Source organism: Gadus morhua, chromosome 4, assembly GCF_902167405.1.
Source record: "Gadus morhua chromosome 4, gadMor3.0, whole genome shotgun sequence".
Classification (NCBI taxonomy): Eukaryota; Metazoa; Chordata; class Actinopteri; order Gadiformes; family Gadidae; genus Gadus; species Gadus morhua.
Genome location: NC_044051.1, coordinates 13,088,378 through 13,104,963, shown reverse-complemented (window position 1 = coordinate 13,104,963; position 16,586 = coordinate 13,088,378). Strand labels below are relative to the sequence as shown.

Sequence of the window (16,586 nt, the reverse complement as noted above, 5' to 3'; positions counted from 1 at the left end):
TTTTTTCTGTACAGGAACTCTACTCTTGTAGTACTGACAGAATTCAGTACAGGAGCTCTACTCTTGTACTGACAGTATTTTTCAGGACATAAGCTCTACTCTTGTAGTACTGACAGCGTTGTGTACAGGAGCTCTACTCTTGTAGTACTGACAGTATTGTGTACAGGAGCTCTACTCTTGTAGTACTGACAGTATTGTGTACAGGAGCTTTACTCTTGTAGTACTGACAGTAAAGTGTACAGGAGCTCTACTCTTGTAGTACTGACAGTATTGTGTACAGGAGCTTTACTCTTGTAGTACTGACAGTAGAGTGTACAGGAGCTCTACTCTTGTAGTACTGACAGTATTGTGTACAGGACCTCTACTCTTGTAGTACTGACAGTATTGTGTACAGGAGCTTTACTCTTGTAGTACTGACAGTAAAGTGTACAGGAGCTCTACTCTTGTAGTACTGACAGTATTGTGTACAGGAGCTTTACTCTTGTAGTACTGACAGTAGAGTGTACAGGAGCTCTACTCTTGTAGTACTGACAGTATTGTGTACAGGAGCTCTACTCTTGTAGTACTGACAGTAGAGTGTACAGGAGCTCTACTCTTGTAGTACTGACAGTAGAGAGTACAGGAGCTCTACTCTTGTAGTACTGACAGTATTGCTCAGTTCAGGAGCTTGAGTGCACCTATACTGAACAACACTGACAGTGCCCTCAGGTCCAAAATAGTTTTCTGCAATAGTGTGTGTGTGTGTGTGTGATTGTGTATTTGTGTGTGTGTGTGTGTGTGTGTGTGTCTGTATATGTGTGCATGCGTGTTTGTGTGTTTGAGAGAGCGAGAACATTTAAAGATGCTTGCTCGGGGCGTTCAAACAGCCGTCGGCGTGGCATGCAACTTGAAGTCGTGCACTACAGAGATAATTTGCATTGGCCGCTAACCGGTCAGACGGCATGCCTCGCGGGTTGTCATGGAAACACGCCACTGTCGTTACTGAAACGAGCCCGACTACCAACAAGGGAATAGCGTTTTCAATACAGAGGACGGATCCTGTTTTATCTGATCTATTACTCATTGTTATTTTGGTATCAGGGCAGATCCTGAGGTTCCCAACCTGAAGGGAGAGACGCAGCTGTTGTGACAGACATTCTGGGATGCGAGTCAATCCCGGCTACCATCCAACTGGGGTCCAGTGGACTACACACACACACACACACACACACACACACACACCCACACACACACACACACACACACACACACACACACACACACACACACACACACACACACACACACACACACACACACACACACACGTTCGATGACCTAATAGGACGATGCACTGATGTCCCAGACAGACATTCAGACTTCCTGAGTTAGGTGATAAGATGTGAACGCTACTCTTTCTGTTGTCGTGGCAACTAGGGAGAGACCCAGACTGGGGTGCAGAGGGCCTGGTGGTGGAGGGACTGAGTTTGGAGGGGCCTAGAGGGTGGGGGGACTGGAGAGTCCAGGGTAGAGGGACTGGACCCTCATTATTTAAACCTTTGTGGGGTTCTTACAGCTTACCTAACCAGACTCTAATCTGCCAGACGCTTCACACATATGGTCAATGAGCTCATCCATAAACCCATCTAACCCCCCCCCCCCCACACACACACACACACACACACACACACACACGCACACACACACACATCCCACCCGTATATCAATGCCTACAGCACATATTGACACAAAAAGCCGATTCAACATTTTCTTGAATAGAGGATCTGACCATCTTTCCGTGTTTTCGTGTTGTAAAATGTAAACATGACGGCCACATGATTGATCTGGCTGTAGAAGTGAATGTGTTGCGTGGATACAACCATATGTCCGGTTGGCTATGTCTAGGTTCAGTCTGATCTCCTGATACCAGATCAGACATAAAGCTTACACTACACGCTATAGTGTAGGGTTATACACTAAAGAGTTAAATAAAATGGATAACAATAGTGATGCACTATAGTTATATGCGTTTAGATCGATCCTAGTGTAGAGTTGTGAACTAGTTATACATATTATATCAACCACAGTGTCCAGTGTCGTTATAGGGTTCACTATACACTTGTTATATAGAGTTTATATTAATCATTTTTGCACCAGACAGAGAAGCATTGTTTCCCACAGTTGAAGATGAAATCATACAAGCATGATGTATGTCAGTAGGTCAGTGAGTCAGTCAGTCCGTCCGTCTGTCCCGTCTCATGTGACGCTCCTGGTTGTCTCCGTCTCTCGGTGGCAGACAGCCCCACGCTCCCCGGGGTCATAAATAAAGAAGCGTCTTCATCTTTGTGGCTGCTGGGATTATCCAACAGGGCCCCTAAAATGGCTCCGTTTACAAAATGTATGGGAAAATACGGGAAACACGGGACTGCATGAAATCAGAGAGAGGATTCCTCTTCCCTGTGACGGGTCTTTCAGAAACACAAACGCATCGAAATGTGTGTCCCATCAGATCCATTCAAAACTAAATAATTATCTTCATGTCTAACCACCTTCATTTTAAACACAAATTATATTATATTTGTGAATAACAAATTCAAAATCAAAAGTATTGGGAAGCTTTGACTTGAAGACTGTAGTTCTTTTGTTCCTGACGAGGGGCCAGTTAAGACCCCCCCTATCCTTTCACCACGCTGAGGGACACACAGTCTCACACGGCTCCTCTGAGGGCTGGTGTGTGTTGGGTGGGAATTTGTCTCTATTTGAGATGCAAATTCCTCTGTGAGCTGAAAGAGCCGGGGAAACAGGTGTGTGTGTGTGTGTGTGTGTGTGTGTGTGTGTGTGTGTGTGTGTGTGTGTGTGTGTGTGTGTCTGCAGAGGCGTGTTGAATGATAACACATAAGGGCATTGAGCTGGCCCGGTGGGGTTGGGGTGTTGAACTGATCCTTATGGTTCTCCTGGTATCAAACACAAGGTGAGTCGACATCCTGGATTGCTTTTTCTGGATTTGGACAAATTTATTTCTTGAAAATTTTTAGATTTTGGTACAAAAGAAAGTCTGTAGTTTCAATAGCATAAAGGCATTGGCTATTTGGATGTTCAATGTAGGAGATAATTACACATACAAAAAATGTGCAGATATAAATAATCTCAAAGTGATGGCTCAGTTTTTCTTTCTAAATGACCAAAAGGTTGTCAGTTAGAGTCCTCCATCAGAACAGCTGTGGAGCTGTGTTGCGTATAAAGAGTCATTGGTTTCGAATCAAATAGAACAAGCGGTTTACGTTTTTAAATATCTTAAGAAGCACAAGGGAGCCCTCTATGGGTCGACCTGGTGGGCTGCTTCTGCTACTTCTATGAGGAAATAATAAACAGTGTAACGCAACAAACCAAAAGAACTGGCGCTCATGATCGGTAATTCCCATTAGCCATCTTATCCAACAAAAGTTTACCTGAATTCAGCAAATTCTATAAGATGCACAATCCAACATATGGCATAATACATGTGAAAAAAAAATCAACCTCTTTCCGTCCATATAAATGATTGGCAGAGAAATAATAACTAAATCCTTCTCAATGGATAAAAAATGTGAACAGGTGGTCTGTGATCTTCACAGTGTGTTTAAATAATAAAACATTAAAAATGATCCATCACATTAAAAGTTTGAATAATTGTGCTCCCAACATTTTTGAAATCTACGCACGTATATATTGTTTAAAGCCAATTTCAGGACAATTTGTTGCACAGCAACATTATTTAGTGCAAATATACATTATAATTATAATACATAATAAAATCATTATTTATTACTATATTATAATCTAATCATTATAAAGTGATGATTCAAACAAATACATCATTATTATTATTATAAACACAATGATAAATCATTTTGTATTGCTATAATATAAACATGATCGTATAAAGTGATTATTTGAAGACTTTACTAAAATGACACTAAATGTTAGTCAGGTTAACATCCTTCATGGGCCTTTCAGTCTTATTACAATTCAAGATATCTCCAAAAATTTGGAAGAATGTGGCAATATTCTGTGGATGGCACTTGACATGGTTGTACAGCAGGTTAAAACAATAATATTCTCATTTTGTCTGAATAATTTAGACTTTCCTTCAAAGTTTGATCAAGTATTTCCTTCCTCCCACAGCTGTTTTATTTAGTTAGTGTTCTTCAATAGTGTGCATCTAAGATTTCATCAACAAAATAACCATCATGTACACTTTTAACCCAAAATCTAAATCTATATGAATAACAGAACAAAAATGAAGCAGCCAAAGCTTTGGTGGTAAAACTGAGCATCTAAAAACAAGATGCTACATGTTAGCATTGCTCCCGTTGGTGGAAACCACTTCATTCAGCAAGACACTACATGATAGCATCGCTCTCATTGGTGGAAGCCTCATCATATAGCAAGACACGACATGATAGCATCGCTCCCATTGGTGGAAGCCCCATCATACAGCAAGACACTACATGATAGCATCGCTCCCATTGGTCGAAGCCCCATCTTACAGCAAGTCGACACGTGCTAGCATCGCTCCCATTGGCGGAAGCCTCCGCATACAGCAAGACACTACATGATAGCGTCGCTCCCATTGGCGGAAGCCTCATCGGAGAGCAAGAGGCAATGAGCAATCATCCCTCTCATTGGTGGAAGCCCCATCAGACAGCAAGACGCTACGAGGTAGCATCGCTCCCATTGGTGGAAGCCTCAGTTAGCATCCTTCCCGTCGGTGGAGCCTACAGGTAGGAGTCGTGCTCTTGGCTGCTCAGGCTCTCCTCGGAGGCCTGCCGGGAGCCGTCCTTCAGGGAGCGAGGGGGGTCGCTGGGGGCGGACGGAGGGACGGACGGCGCTGCCTTCTCCTCCTCCTTGTTCTTCCTCTTCTTCTTCTTCTTCTTCCCCTTCCCTCCGGCCGGATCCTCCCCCGGGCCCCCGTTGGACGGGGGGGCGGCGGCGGCCGGGGGGCTCTCCACCAGGATGGTGGGGTTCTGCTGGAGGTCCTGGCGCCGGGGGGGCTCGGCGGTGATGATGGCCCGGGCGCCGTGCATCCGGCCGGGGGAGCGGCAGCGCAGCTCCCCCCGGCTCTCCTCCCAGCGGCGCCGCTGGGCCACGTGCTCCCGCTCGATGTCCCGCTCCGACACGGGGGACTCCACCACCTGGGGGTGGGATGTGAAGAGGGAGGGATGCGGGGGGGAGGGTGGGGGGGGGGGGGGAGGAGAGGGAGGGGGGGATGTTGGGAGGGAGGAGGGAGGGAGGTGGAGGAGAGTTTCAGTAAACCATTCAAGGTGCTAAGACCAGAACGTTTGAACGTCTCCCAGTTGAATGCTCAAAGGGGAGGGCTGTGAACACCACCTTCCGCAGCCCAGCCTGTACTGACTGCATCTCACCGGTACCTCAACTCTGCCTAAAATGTACTACACCTGTGCCTCCCTATACTTGCTGTACCTGCCCTGTATTTACTGTACCTGCCCTCTACTTACTGTACCTCGACCGTACATACTGTACCTCACCTGTACTATCTGCACACCCTAAAACAACCACAACAACACATGGCTAGGGTTTAACCTTTACTGAAGCACGAGTCCTAGACCCGACCTGCTTATCGAGAGAATCACTGCAAGTCCCTTTGAATAAGAGAGTCTGCTCAATAGATCTAAATGTGAGATAAAGACAGGTGCACTAGTAATCTAAACGCACCACACAGATAAAACCTTACATAATCCATTCGTTACACCTCCTACACATGAGAAGACCCCGTGGAGATGGTCAGATCGGCCCCCTGGGGTTAGTGGATAAGGTGTGTGTGTCCAGGGTGGAGCTCCAGCCACGTCTCCCTACCTCCCGGACCAGGAAGCCCTCCTCCATGTAGGCCGGCGGCAGGGCCTTCAGCAGCTCCATGGTCTCGTACAGACCCTGGCTCTTCTTCAGCTTCTCCGGGGACCCCAGCATGCACTTGAGCAGGACCAGGCCCACGCGGAAGATGATCTTCACCCCTGGGAGCAGAGCAGGTGGTCCAGAGTTAATGTGGTGGTGTTACCCGGGCTCAACAGGGGAAAAGGAAGATGTGTATAGAGTGCTACAGAGTGGAGTAGAGCAGCAGACTAGTGTAGAGTAGTATAGAGCAGCATAGAGTTGAGTAGTATAGAGTCGTAGAGAGTAGAGTGAGAGCTTAGTAGTATAGAGTAGAATAGTAAAAGAGTAATATAGAGTAGAGCAGTACAGAGTAGTGCAGAGCAGTGTAGACGATAGACTACATAGTAGTATAGAACAGAGTAGAACACAATAGTATAGAGTAGAATTGACCGGTGTCGGTTAGTATAGAGTGGAGTACAACAGTGTAGATCAGTATGGAGTGAAGCAGTATAGAGTGTTGTATAGCCGTGTGGATCAGTATAGAGTGGAGCAGAGCGGTGTAGATGAGCATCGAGGTGGGCACGGGCGCTCACCCTCACACAGGAACATGTCCCAGACGCGCAGCACCGAGGCCCAGGGCAGCGTCCGGGAGAAGGCGCACATGAACCACTCCGTCATGTAGAGGATGGGCTCCATCTTGTGCTTCTTCAGGTGGCGGTGCGCCACGGGGGACACCTTCTTCAGCAGGGAGAACAGGATCTCCCCGTCCAGCTGGATGGCCTCCTGGGAGGGGATGGAGAAGGCGCAGGGACAGGGAGAGGAAGAACCGGTTTGAGAGGTAGAAGAAGAAACGCAGAACTACACTTCACTGGGATGGTTTCATCTAACTGATTGTCTCTAGCTGCGTCACCCGCTCGCCTCAAGGGCAATTATTGTAATGTTTCAAGATGATTACATAAGCCAAATACTGGACAATATACATGTCATATAACAAGCTATAGTCTGGAAGAGTCTTATAGTCTCAAGTAGGCAAGTATGCCTCTTCTCTACAAAGTGAAGCATGTGAGAGGAGAGGAGTTGGTTCCCTCTGGTGGCCACACTGTGTACTATTGCCATTTGTTTCCTGGACCACTCTTTTATTCGTTTCTTAGATTACTTCTGTCTAATTCCCTTACATGCTGTCAAACAAAACTTGGCAGAGTAACCACTTTGTCCCAGAGAATTCATCTTCGCGCCAACACCTCTGACTCTTAACATCAAACATTTATGATTACAACAACAGACATTGTTTGCCTCTGCTAAGAAACCCATTAAACAGCTTTACCTTAGTATCTCCTGCTGAACCAGAGCGTAATGGCCTTGCGTAGCACTGTCAATGTGTGATCTAACTTTAAGAGTCGTCTGACTACCGCAGGGCATTCCTTGGGTATATGTGACTTTGAACACAGGCCGGTCTCCTCACAGACAACAACATGATTAATCTGGTTGAGGGAAGCCTTACCAGTCCTTTGCTGTAGTACCCTGGCAGGTACTTTTCACAGATCTGCACCAGGCCCCAGAAGGCATCCTGTGGTAAAACAGGAAGTAGCTCTTTAGAAATCAAAACAGAAGCGTGACCGAGACCGCTGACATGAACCCGCAGTTCAGCGGGTTCATGTCAGCCAGCAGCTGGTACATGCTGAGTACAGTGACAAGGGACTAGCAGTTAATTAACCAGAAACACAACAGATATAGTATACCTATAGGGTATAGAAATATACCAAAGTATATCAATAGTGTAAATATCTATCTATCCATCTATCTATCTCTATATAGATATACAGTAGACATCTATATAGATATAGATCTATATCTAAAGCACCGGTTTCCAACCTTCTCAGACACATGAATTTGAACCCTTGAAAACCCCAAGTAATTCCAGAGCTAAACATTGCAGAGATGTTTAAAAGTTAAAAAATGACCTTATATAATCACGGTCCTTTTGCATAGTGTTAGTAACGGTATTTAGTAGAGCTGTCAGTTAAACGCGTTATTAACGGCGTTAACGCAAACCAAATTTAACGGCGTTAAAAATTTTATTGCGCGATTAACGTAATTATTTTATTAAAAAAAAAAAAAAAAAAAATTTTTTGGCTCAAAACAAAGAAGCAGTAGCCTGACTGCTATGTTCAAATGACATTTGTTCAAAGCAGTCGTTTATTTGCACTATAGGCTCTTTTTTTGTATCGTCCTGTTTTGATCAGTATATGCCAATGTTGTTATCAATAGAAAATCATTTGCACAAGGCAAGCCGATGAACTTCATCATGTTGATAAGAGAATTAAAATGAGAAGAATTATGGGACAAAAAAATCAAGGGATATTTAGCATAGAAAAAGAATTTGCGATTAATCGCGATTAATAATAGTTAACTATGACATTAATGCGATTAATCACGATTAAATATTTTAATCGCTTGACAGCTCTAGTATTTAGTAAGCGCTATCTGAAGGACGCACCTAAAACGGAACATAAACATGATCTAGAGCAGTCTTTAGATCTGCCGGCATTTTCTCTATAGCCTGCGCTTCTCTGTGTATACTGCAGTTGCTACTAGCGGAGCCACAGCTTCCACCCGGGTGATGACTCCACCGTGCGTGCTTAGCATCGCACGAGCCCCATCAGTGCTACGTCCCACACATTAGGACCAATCGATCCAGTTGATCGTCTATCCTGCGTTTGACCGCCTTTGCTTTAAGTGGGCTGAACCGATAGAATGCTTCCACTGCCACTGCGTTCTCGGTGACTCATGACGTTTCGATGACTTTCTATCGCTATAATTTCTTTCTTTTTTTTGTTTGACTAGTGGGACTGTGTACCTGATGCTATCTAACATTTTTAAAGGTTTTAAAGATAAAAAAAAAACAGATTAATTTTTTTATTTTTTTTTAAATTTTTTCTAATTAATATTAAAAATGTAGAATGATGTGTTTTGCCAATGATTTGGCGGCCTGCCTGCAAAACCCTCACAGGCCATAGGTTGGGAATCGCTGATGAAAAGTATTTCTGCATTCAAATTATCTCATAGTTAAGTATATATGACTATAGTATCTGAGAATGGTTTGTAGTCACTGTGTGTGTGTTTACCTCAGCGGGCATGTGCATGAGGAGGACGGCGGCGATCGGGGCCTGCGCCTGGCAGTACCCCTCCTCCGGCCGGTGCAGGGTGTAGGCCTTCAGTACCCGGAACAGGTCCTGCTGCCTGCACCACACACACACACACACACACACACACACACACACACACACACACACACACACACACACACACACACACACACACACACACACACACACACACACACACACACACACACACACACACACACACACACACACGTTGGATTTTGTTCCTGTTTTTAAAGAAATTCTTTAAAAACAGGGACCCTAACCCTAACCCAGTACTTTATATCCCTGGGATGAATATTCATGATATCTTAGGGTGGAGTTTCTTTCAGGGTACCGCAGGGTCCTGCTGTTTAGAATACGAATGATGCGATACAGAAACACCAGCCTTGTGCTTCTCACACCACTGCCATCGTTCATTGCGCTGTACACAATACGATCTTCATATTTGTTCACCCAGAGAAGAGAGTACTTCTCCAATGCGGGTACTTCCACCGACAGAAAGCCGTATAAGAAAAACGTGCATGGTGGGGATGGTTCTCCTCACCCGTGACCTCCTCTGGCCACAAACATCTCATGGAAGGGGAACTGTCGATGCAGGTCCCTCTCGATCACATCCACCCATTTGGGGTCGCCCGGTTGGCTGTCCAGGTCCTGAAAACCAACACACACGGAGATGTTGGTGGTAGAAAGTAAATGTGCGGCGTTAAGTCTTGATGGAAAAGGTGATAAAGGGGGGTGCTGCGGCCCAGTTGTTAGCACTCCTGGGGCTTTCTGTGGGGAGTGTGAACGTTATCCCTGTGTTCACGTGGGTTTCCTCACGGTGCTCTGGTTTGCCGATCTTGCGAGGAAGCAGGATTGGCGAGATAAAGATCGAGTTTACGATGCAAGCCAAGCGTCAAGTGATGAGCTTGTGACCGAACCACAGTGGTTCAGACCAATCAGCCTCCTATGAAAAACTACGTGATAGACCGAGGGCTCATCCAAAACTTCAACATTGGATTTGTGAAAAAATCTATCTGGTAACATGACATGCAAGAGGATTTGTTACACAAAACCATCTGATGAGACAGGGTACCGGTTTCCTCCAACAACACAAATACATTTAAATGAACACTCCTGCCCTGCCCACGAGCAAGACAGTACACCTGGGTTAACACTCACGCTCTGCTCGTAAGAAAGACAGTTCACCTGGGATAAGACTCCTGCACTGCCCATAAGAAAGACACTTCACCTGGGATAACACTCCTGCACTGCCCATAACAAAGACAGCTGACCCTCTGGGGGGCACTGCTACTGGCTCCTCGCATGTTTATATCATTACTTTTTGGGATTATTATATACATTGTTTTACAGTTTTGTGGGCACAGACAAACACGTGCACTGCATTCACACTCACGCTGAAGCCCCAATTATAATTCAGTTGAATTATTGATGCTGTTTTTTTCTAAAGCTTTGCAATGTTCTTAGGAAATCGCATGACTGAAAGCGTTCAGACCATGTCTCCCCTCCGGAAGTAACCGGCTGACCTAGTTTCAGTTCGATGTGTCTTTCTTACCACACCCATCTCTTACTAAAAAGAATCACTGCACCCTGTGTAATCGAGGTGCTCTCTACAGAACACACAACAGTGGCTCAACGTGGAGATGGAGACAACTAGCTATCTGTATATGTTACCACCTATCTATCTCCTATCTAATATGTGAATTAGGAATAAATAAGCCATTTTCAGCTTGAGACCTTACAACCTTATATTAAATGTTTAACTGACTTGGAACCTCACCACTACCTGCCTAAGCACTTAACTGACCTGAATGCGTCCTCATCACTACCAGTCTAAATGTTTTACTGCCTGGAATGCGACCTCAATACCTTCCTCAGCAATTGACTGACCTGGAACTTTCCCCTGTTCTGCTCTCTCTTCACCTTCCCTCCACACAGGTAGAGCCACGCCCGGCCTCTCAGGGAGGGCGGGACTCCCTTCTGGCACCGCAACTTCACCTGCCAATCAAACACAAAATAGTTTTAAAAGTGACACGCTTTGAGGTTAGAGGAAGCAAACACTGACAGCAATAGCTTAGTGTCACATCAGCTGCAATTAGAGGTGTTCTAGTTCCACACCAGCCCATGTGGAATTTGGTGTTTATTGTGCCCCGTTTTTCTTTTTTTTAGCACCATGGTAGAACTGCTTTCATTAGTGTGATATGTTCCAACACTGAAGGGGGAATTACATAATAGATCTAATGTTAGGGTTAGTTAATGGAGGGATATGGTTAGTTAATGGAGGGATATGGTTAGTTAATTGAGGGGTAGGGTTTTAATAGGAGGTTAGGGTCAGTTCATACAGGGTTAGTAAGTAAGCAAGTACGGGTTAGGGTTATTTATTTATAAAAGCACATTTATAACAGTTTGCGCTGACCAAAGTGCTGTACATAGTGCATTCAGTAGGCAAACATGAAGGCAAAATAACAACAACATTATTAGGGACCTAGTGGCTGAGTGGGGGTGTAAAAGGTCTGATATATAAGATGGGGCCTGACCATTGATGGCTTTGACCACCATAAGAACAGACTTAAAAATGATCCTTTGTTGTGCTGGCAGCCAGTGAAGGGAAGCAAGAACGGTAGTGATATGCTCCCACTTTTTTGACCCAGTCAACAGTCTTGCTGCTGCATTTTGCACTATTTGGAGGCGTGATATGAGGGACTGATGGAGACCAAGGTAGAGGGAGTTACAGTAATCCAGCCGTGATTTTATGAAAGTATGGATGACTATTTCCAGATAGTGGTATGATAGGGAGTGCTTTATTTTAGAGATGGTTCTGAGCTGGTAGAAGCTGTTCTTCATGACGGAGGAGATTTGCTTATTAAAGCATTGATCCGAATCAAAAATGACGCAGAGGTTTCTAGCAGATGGTTTTAAGAATGAGGTTAGACTACCTAGGTCGGTGAAGATGTTTTTTTTGAATTTGGAGGCGTTAAAGATGATAACTTCTGTTTTGCTATTGTTAAATTGGAGGAAAATATCCCCCATCCAGTCATTTATCTCCTTGAGACACTCTAGGAGCGTCTGAAGGCAGTCCCTGGATCTCAGAGGGAGATATAATTGTGAATTGTCGGTGTAAAAGTGGGAGCATATATAAACAGAACAGGATTGGACCCAGGATGGACCCCTGGGGGACCCCACAAGACAGAGGGGCAGAGGAGGAGGAGTGCAGACCTATGGACGCTGAAAATGATCTATGGGAAAAGTAGGAGGAGAACCACTGCAGAGCTGAGCCCCTAATACCAACCCACTGATGGAGACGGGCTAGAAGAGTGGGGTGGTCTACTGTTACGGTTAGTTAATGGAGGGTTAGGGTTGGTCCTAGTTAAGATAGGGTTAGTAAATAAAGGGCTAGGGTTAGGGTTATTTCATAGAGGGAAAGGGATGGTGAATCGATGGTTAGGGTTAGTAAATAGAGAATCAGGGTCAGGGTTAGTTAATAATAATAATGATGTATTGAATTTATATAGCGCTTTTCTAGACACTCAAAGATGCTTTACAGTGAAGGGGGGGACCTCACTAACCACCACCAGTGTGTAGCACCCACTTGGGTGATGCACGGCAGCCAATCTGCGCCAGAACGCTCACCACACACCAGCTTGAGGTGGAGAGTGAGGGAATTAATGAGTCAGCCAATTATACAGGAGGATGATTAGGGGGCCAGATTGAATGAGCCTGGTTGGGCCAGGACACCGGGGAAACCCCTACACTTTTGCGATAAGTGCCCTGGGATCTTTAGTGACCTCGGAGAGTCAGGACCTCGGTTTTACGTCTAATCCGAAAGAAGTTAACTGACCTTCTTGTGTTTCTTGGCCATCCATTTGTCCCAGTGGTTGAGCATGTCCAGCCACTTGGCTTCTCGCTGCCTCAGAACCTCGGCAGGAACGTCCTCCGTCCTGAGGACCAGAGATCAACAGGGTTCAACGTGCGAACACATCTTGTCACATGCTGCGAGAGCGCAAATGATGTCTACACTGGGACGGAATTGAAAAGCGCTTTAATCCTTAATCGCAGTTACTCCAATAGAGTGTATGCTTTTGCATGCTTTTCTACCAAAGCAAGTGGCTTCTTAAGAACGGAGGCTTCAGTTATTTGTGTTTTTCTGTTTGTATACTTTTTTGTTTATCTGTTGCAAAAAACACAGAGCAAGCTGGATCCATTTGTTCTCTAAGGCAGAACTTTGGACTGTTTTAATGGTCAACGTTAAAGTCTCATATAGGAGACTATTACTGTACCATACACTAACTCTCATATAGCAGACATACTGTACAAGACATACTGTACATCACAGCTTGAATTACACTATGGTTTTGTTGTAGAGCAATACAACCATAATCCTGGTGTGGCCTCAGTGTACAGTGAAAACACAAAGCATGCCCAGAGATATTTCTAAGAATCATACAAAACTCCATAACAAAAAGGTATGCTCTCTCTCTGTGTGCGTGTGCAGAATGAAAATACCAATCCTTAACCCCACCCATAGAGAGCACACCCATCATCTCCTCCCATAGCCAAAGGGTTAGAGGACTAAAGAACAAAGCACAACAATGTATCTCCTCTCATGGCCACAAGGCATGAGGACCCCATGGAAGAAGGAGGGGTGTTTTGAAAACAGCGGTGAGGTGTGGCGCGCTGCACACTCTTAATCACTTCCTGTATTAATTACTAATTATTATTAGAGATCCGGTTGAAATGTAGAGGACGGGGCCTGACGTCTTGCCTCTTAACACAGGAAATCTAGTGTGGGACAAAGCAGTGGAAACAGCCGGTGAAGAGCATGAGGGGAACAACAGGAAGCCACGAGGGGAACTTCCCCGGGTTCTGGCTTTTTATTACCATGCAGGATGATCTGAACAATATCACGCAACGGTGGTATAGGCCAAGTTCAAATTAGACCAGCTCCAAGCAGAGACACAGAGATACACACAGACAGACATACAGAGATACACACAGACAGACATACAGAGATACACACAGACAGACATACAGAGATACACACACACACACACACACACACACACACACACACACACACACACACACACACACACACACACACACACACACACACACACACACACACACACACACACACACACACACACACACACGTTTAGACCTGACTCACCCTAACCCTATACACATCCCTCAAATCCTTATTAACCCTATACAAATCTCCTCCATTTTCCAAGAGTAGATTCAGCTGCAAATACCATCAGCCACACAAATCGTAATTTATTTTTAAATAAAATTGAAAGGACAGATAGCTATGAGCCTACACATAGTCTAAAGTAATCTGGGATCCAGCAGTCCTACCCTGTTGTCGGATGTGTGACACTAGGCCTACAGTAATCTGGGATCCAACACTCCTACAGTGTTGTCAGATTTATGAGACTAGGCCTACAGTAATCTTGGATCCAGCATTACTAATATGTATTCTGAATAGTGGGACCGTGCCACAATCTAAAGGGTTCAAATGATGTTGAAACCAAAGCAACAGAACCGTTTTGCCAAATAACATTGCATTTTATTAAGTCACAACCTCATGGTATAGACAGAATACCATACTTATTTTGCCATTAACCTCAAACAATTATTTATTTGTGGATAAGGGTGATGTCAGTTTAACCAAATCAAAATTATGATAGGACATAGGCCAAACATTTGAATCTTTGACTGCTCTTTCTGGCTATTTACATCTCTCAAAAACCTCCAAAGCGCTGTCTATTCCATCTACAAGACATACATACATACATACATACATACATACATACATACATACATACATACATACATACATACATACATACATACATACATACATACATACACAAGTTATCACGGAAGTCCATTATTATGGGGAGGAATATGACGGTTCCTGTAAATGACAGCAGGCTAATTCATTTCGATTCAAAGTTTTTTTTTTTATAAATACCACTTACGATTGTCCAGAATATTGCTGTGCACCCCCCATGAAGCCATACTTGTCGGTCTGTAGCTCCTGGGGGTCAGCAGAGTCAGGTCCAGACTCTGCTGGTCCAGACTCTGCTGTCCGGTCCTTCTCGCTGCCCGGTGGGAAACTTCTGCCGGCCAGTCCATTGCTTTGCTCGATCCTCGCCATTAACAACCATTAAGATGAACATGGGCTAGAAGTGACGTGTATTGACGTTTAGTATGATTGGAATGCCGTTTCCCTGCTCATTAGAATTACTACCTATGGTTAGTTAAGTAGTCCCAACTCCTCCGGCTAACTAGCATTGCCACAGCTGTCTTGACGTCCTAACAACACTATAGCTAGCGCATAAGCTACCTTAATAGTAACATACAGTCGGCGGTGTTGGAGGTGAAAGACTATAATGTCCGTAGCCGCTTCGTGTTCAATGGCTAACCTGCTAGCATCACATCGCAGTCAGCTGACCCACGCACCTTTCCCCTAAACCGCCTTGGTCAGAAACATGGCTGTCCGTAGGTTAAATTCAGCTTTACGTAGGTATACTTATGGCCACTTCCTAAGCTAATAAAGCATCGACAGCGGTCACACTGCTGCCGCCTGCTGGTGACAAACAAAAGTGTTACCTTATTATTGGCATCGACACTGTCGCCACATCGCTATTTCTTGTAATGACCAGAACACCATCTACTGTGAAAATCCATTGTTTAATAATCTAGCTGTAGCTAATTAATCAATTTAATAGCTAAATGTTTTTGGCTTGATTTTTCCAAAATGTCTACCTGACACCATGTAGTAACTTATGTCTTATTGATTATACGTGATAGGCCTATACATATATTTGTATGTAATCATTATTCGTTAAACCCTAGTTTAAATTACCAAATCACCATTGAAATGTGTATATTATCTTTGTCATATGTACCAATAAAATAATTACGATTTGGCACCGTTTCTATTAAATCATACTGAATATGAAAATTGCCCCAATATAAATTATCAAGATAAAGGATTTAAAATTGTACATTTCGTTCGATAAAAAAACAGCAGCACATTATGGCTACCGAGAGACTGTAAACATGTTAAGTATAAATACTAGACTCTTTATTTAAATATTTTACATCTTTTAAAACATATTTACATACATTAGACCTGTATTGTTACACTGTATACACACACGCATATCTTTTGTACACACAAACATCGCTTTCTGGAAGGAGGTCAAGCAAAAGCACCTTTTAAACTGTTCTATACACAAGAGCGAGGTGGGCAGATCTCAATTACATCAACCTGGGCCAAAAAAGGCATGTTTTTAGTTTAGGTCTGCAGTTAAGGCTAAGCTCCCCCTTGTTCAGTTACAACCCCCTGTGTGAAGACTGTCACTGCTCATGGCCAATCCATTTTCCCCACCACACACATACAAACACACTGAGTATTTCACCCATAATTCAATGTAACTTAACATTGTTAATCAAGAAGACAGTATCATAAGACAGGAATCATACAGTGAGTCAAGCTGTAACAGGTAATGCTTTCATGTAGTTAAGAAATCATGCAAAACTAAAGTAAAAAAGAAA

At 44.2% G+C, this 16,586-nt stretch overlaps 1 protein-coding gene across 1 annotated transcript; it reads right to left on the bottom strand.

Annotated features, from left to right (window-relative positions):
* Positions 1-2,968: 2,968 nt before the first annotated feature.
* tbc1d10ab (TBC1 domain family, member 10Ab) lies at positions 2,969-15,593 on the bottom strand. The gene is made up of 9 exons (XM_030355141.1): positions 15,002-15,593; positions 12,856-12,955; positions 10,908-11,015; positions 9,562-9,668; positions 8,976-9,090; positions 7,352-7,417; positions 6,444-6,633; positions 5,836-5,990; positions 2,969-5,153 (listed from the first exon to the last, which is right to left on the bottom strand). Exons 1-9 carry the CDS (start codon positions 15,178-15,180, stop codon positions 4,737-4,739), a joined length of 1,437 nt encoding a protein of 478 aa, XP_030211001.1. The 5' UTR covers positions 15,181-15,593; the 3' UTR covers positions 2,969-4,736.
* Positions 15,594-16,586: the final 993 nt, after the last annotated feature.

Coding starts and splice junctions, on each gene's coding strand:
- tbc1d10ab (XM_030355141.1), bottom strand. CDS start 15,180: ATGGCGAGGATCGAGCAAAGCAATGGACTGGCCGGCAGAAGTTTCCCA. Junction 12,956..15,001: donor CAGCAATATTCTGGACAATC/GTAAGTGGTATT, acceptor TCTGGTCCTCAG/GACGGAGGACGTTCCTGCCG. Junction 9,669..10,907: donor AGAACAGGGGAAAGTTCCAG/GTCAGTCAATTG, acceptor GTTGGTTTTCAG/GACCTGGACAGCCAACCGGG.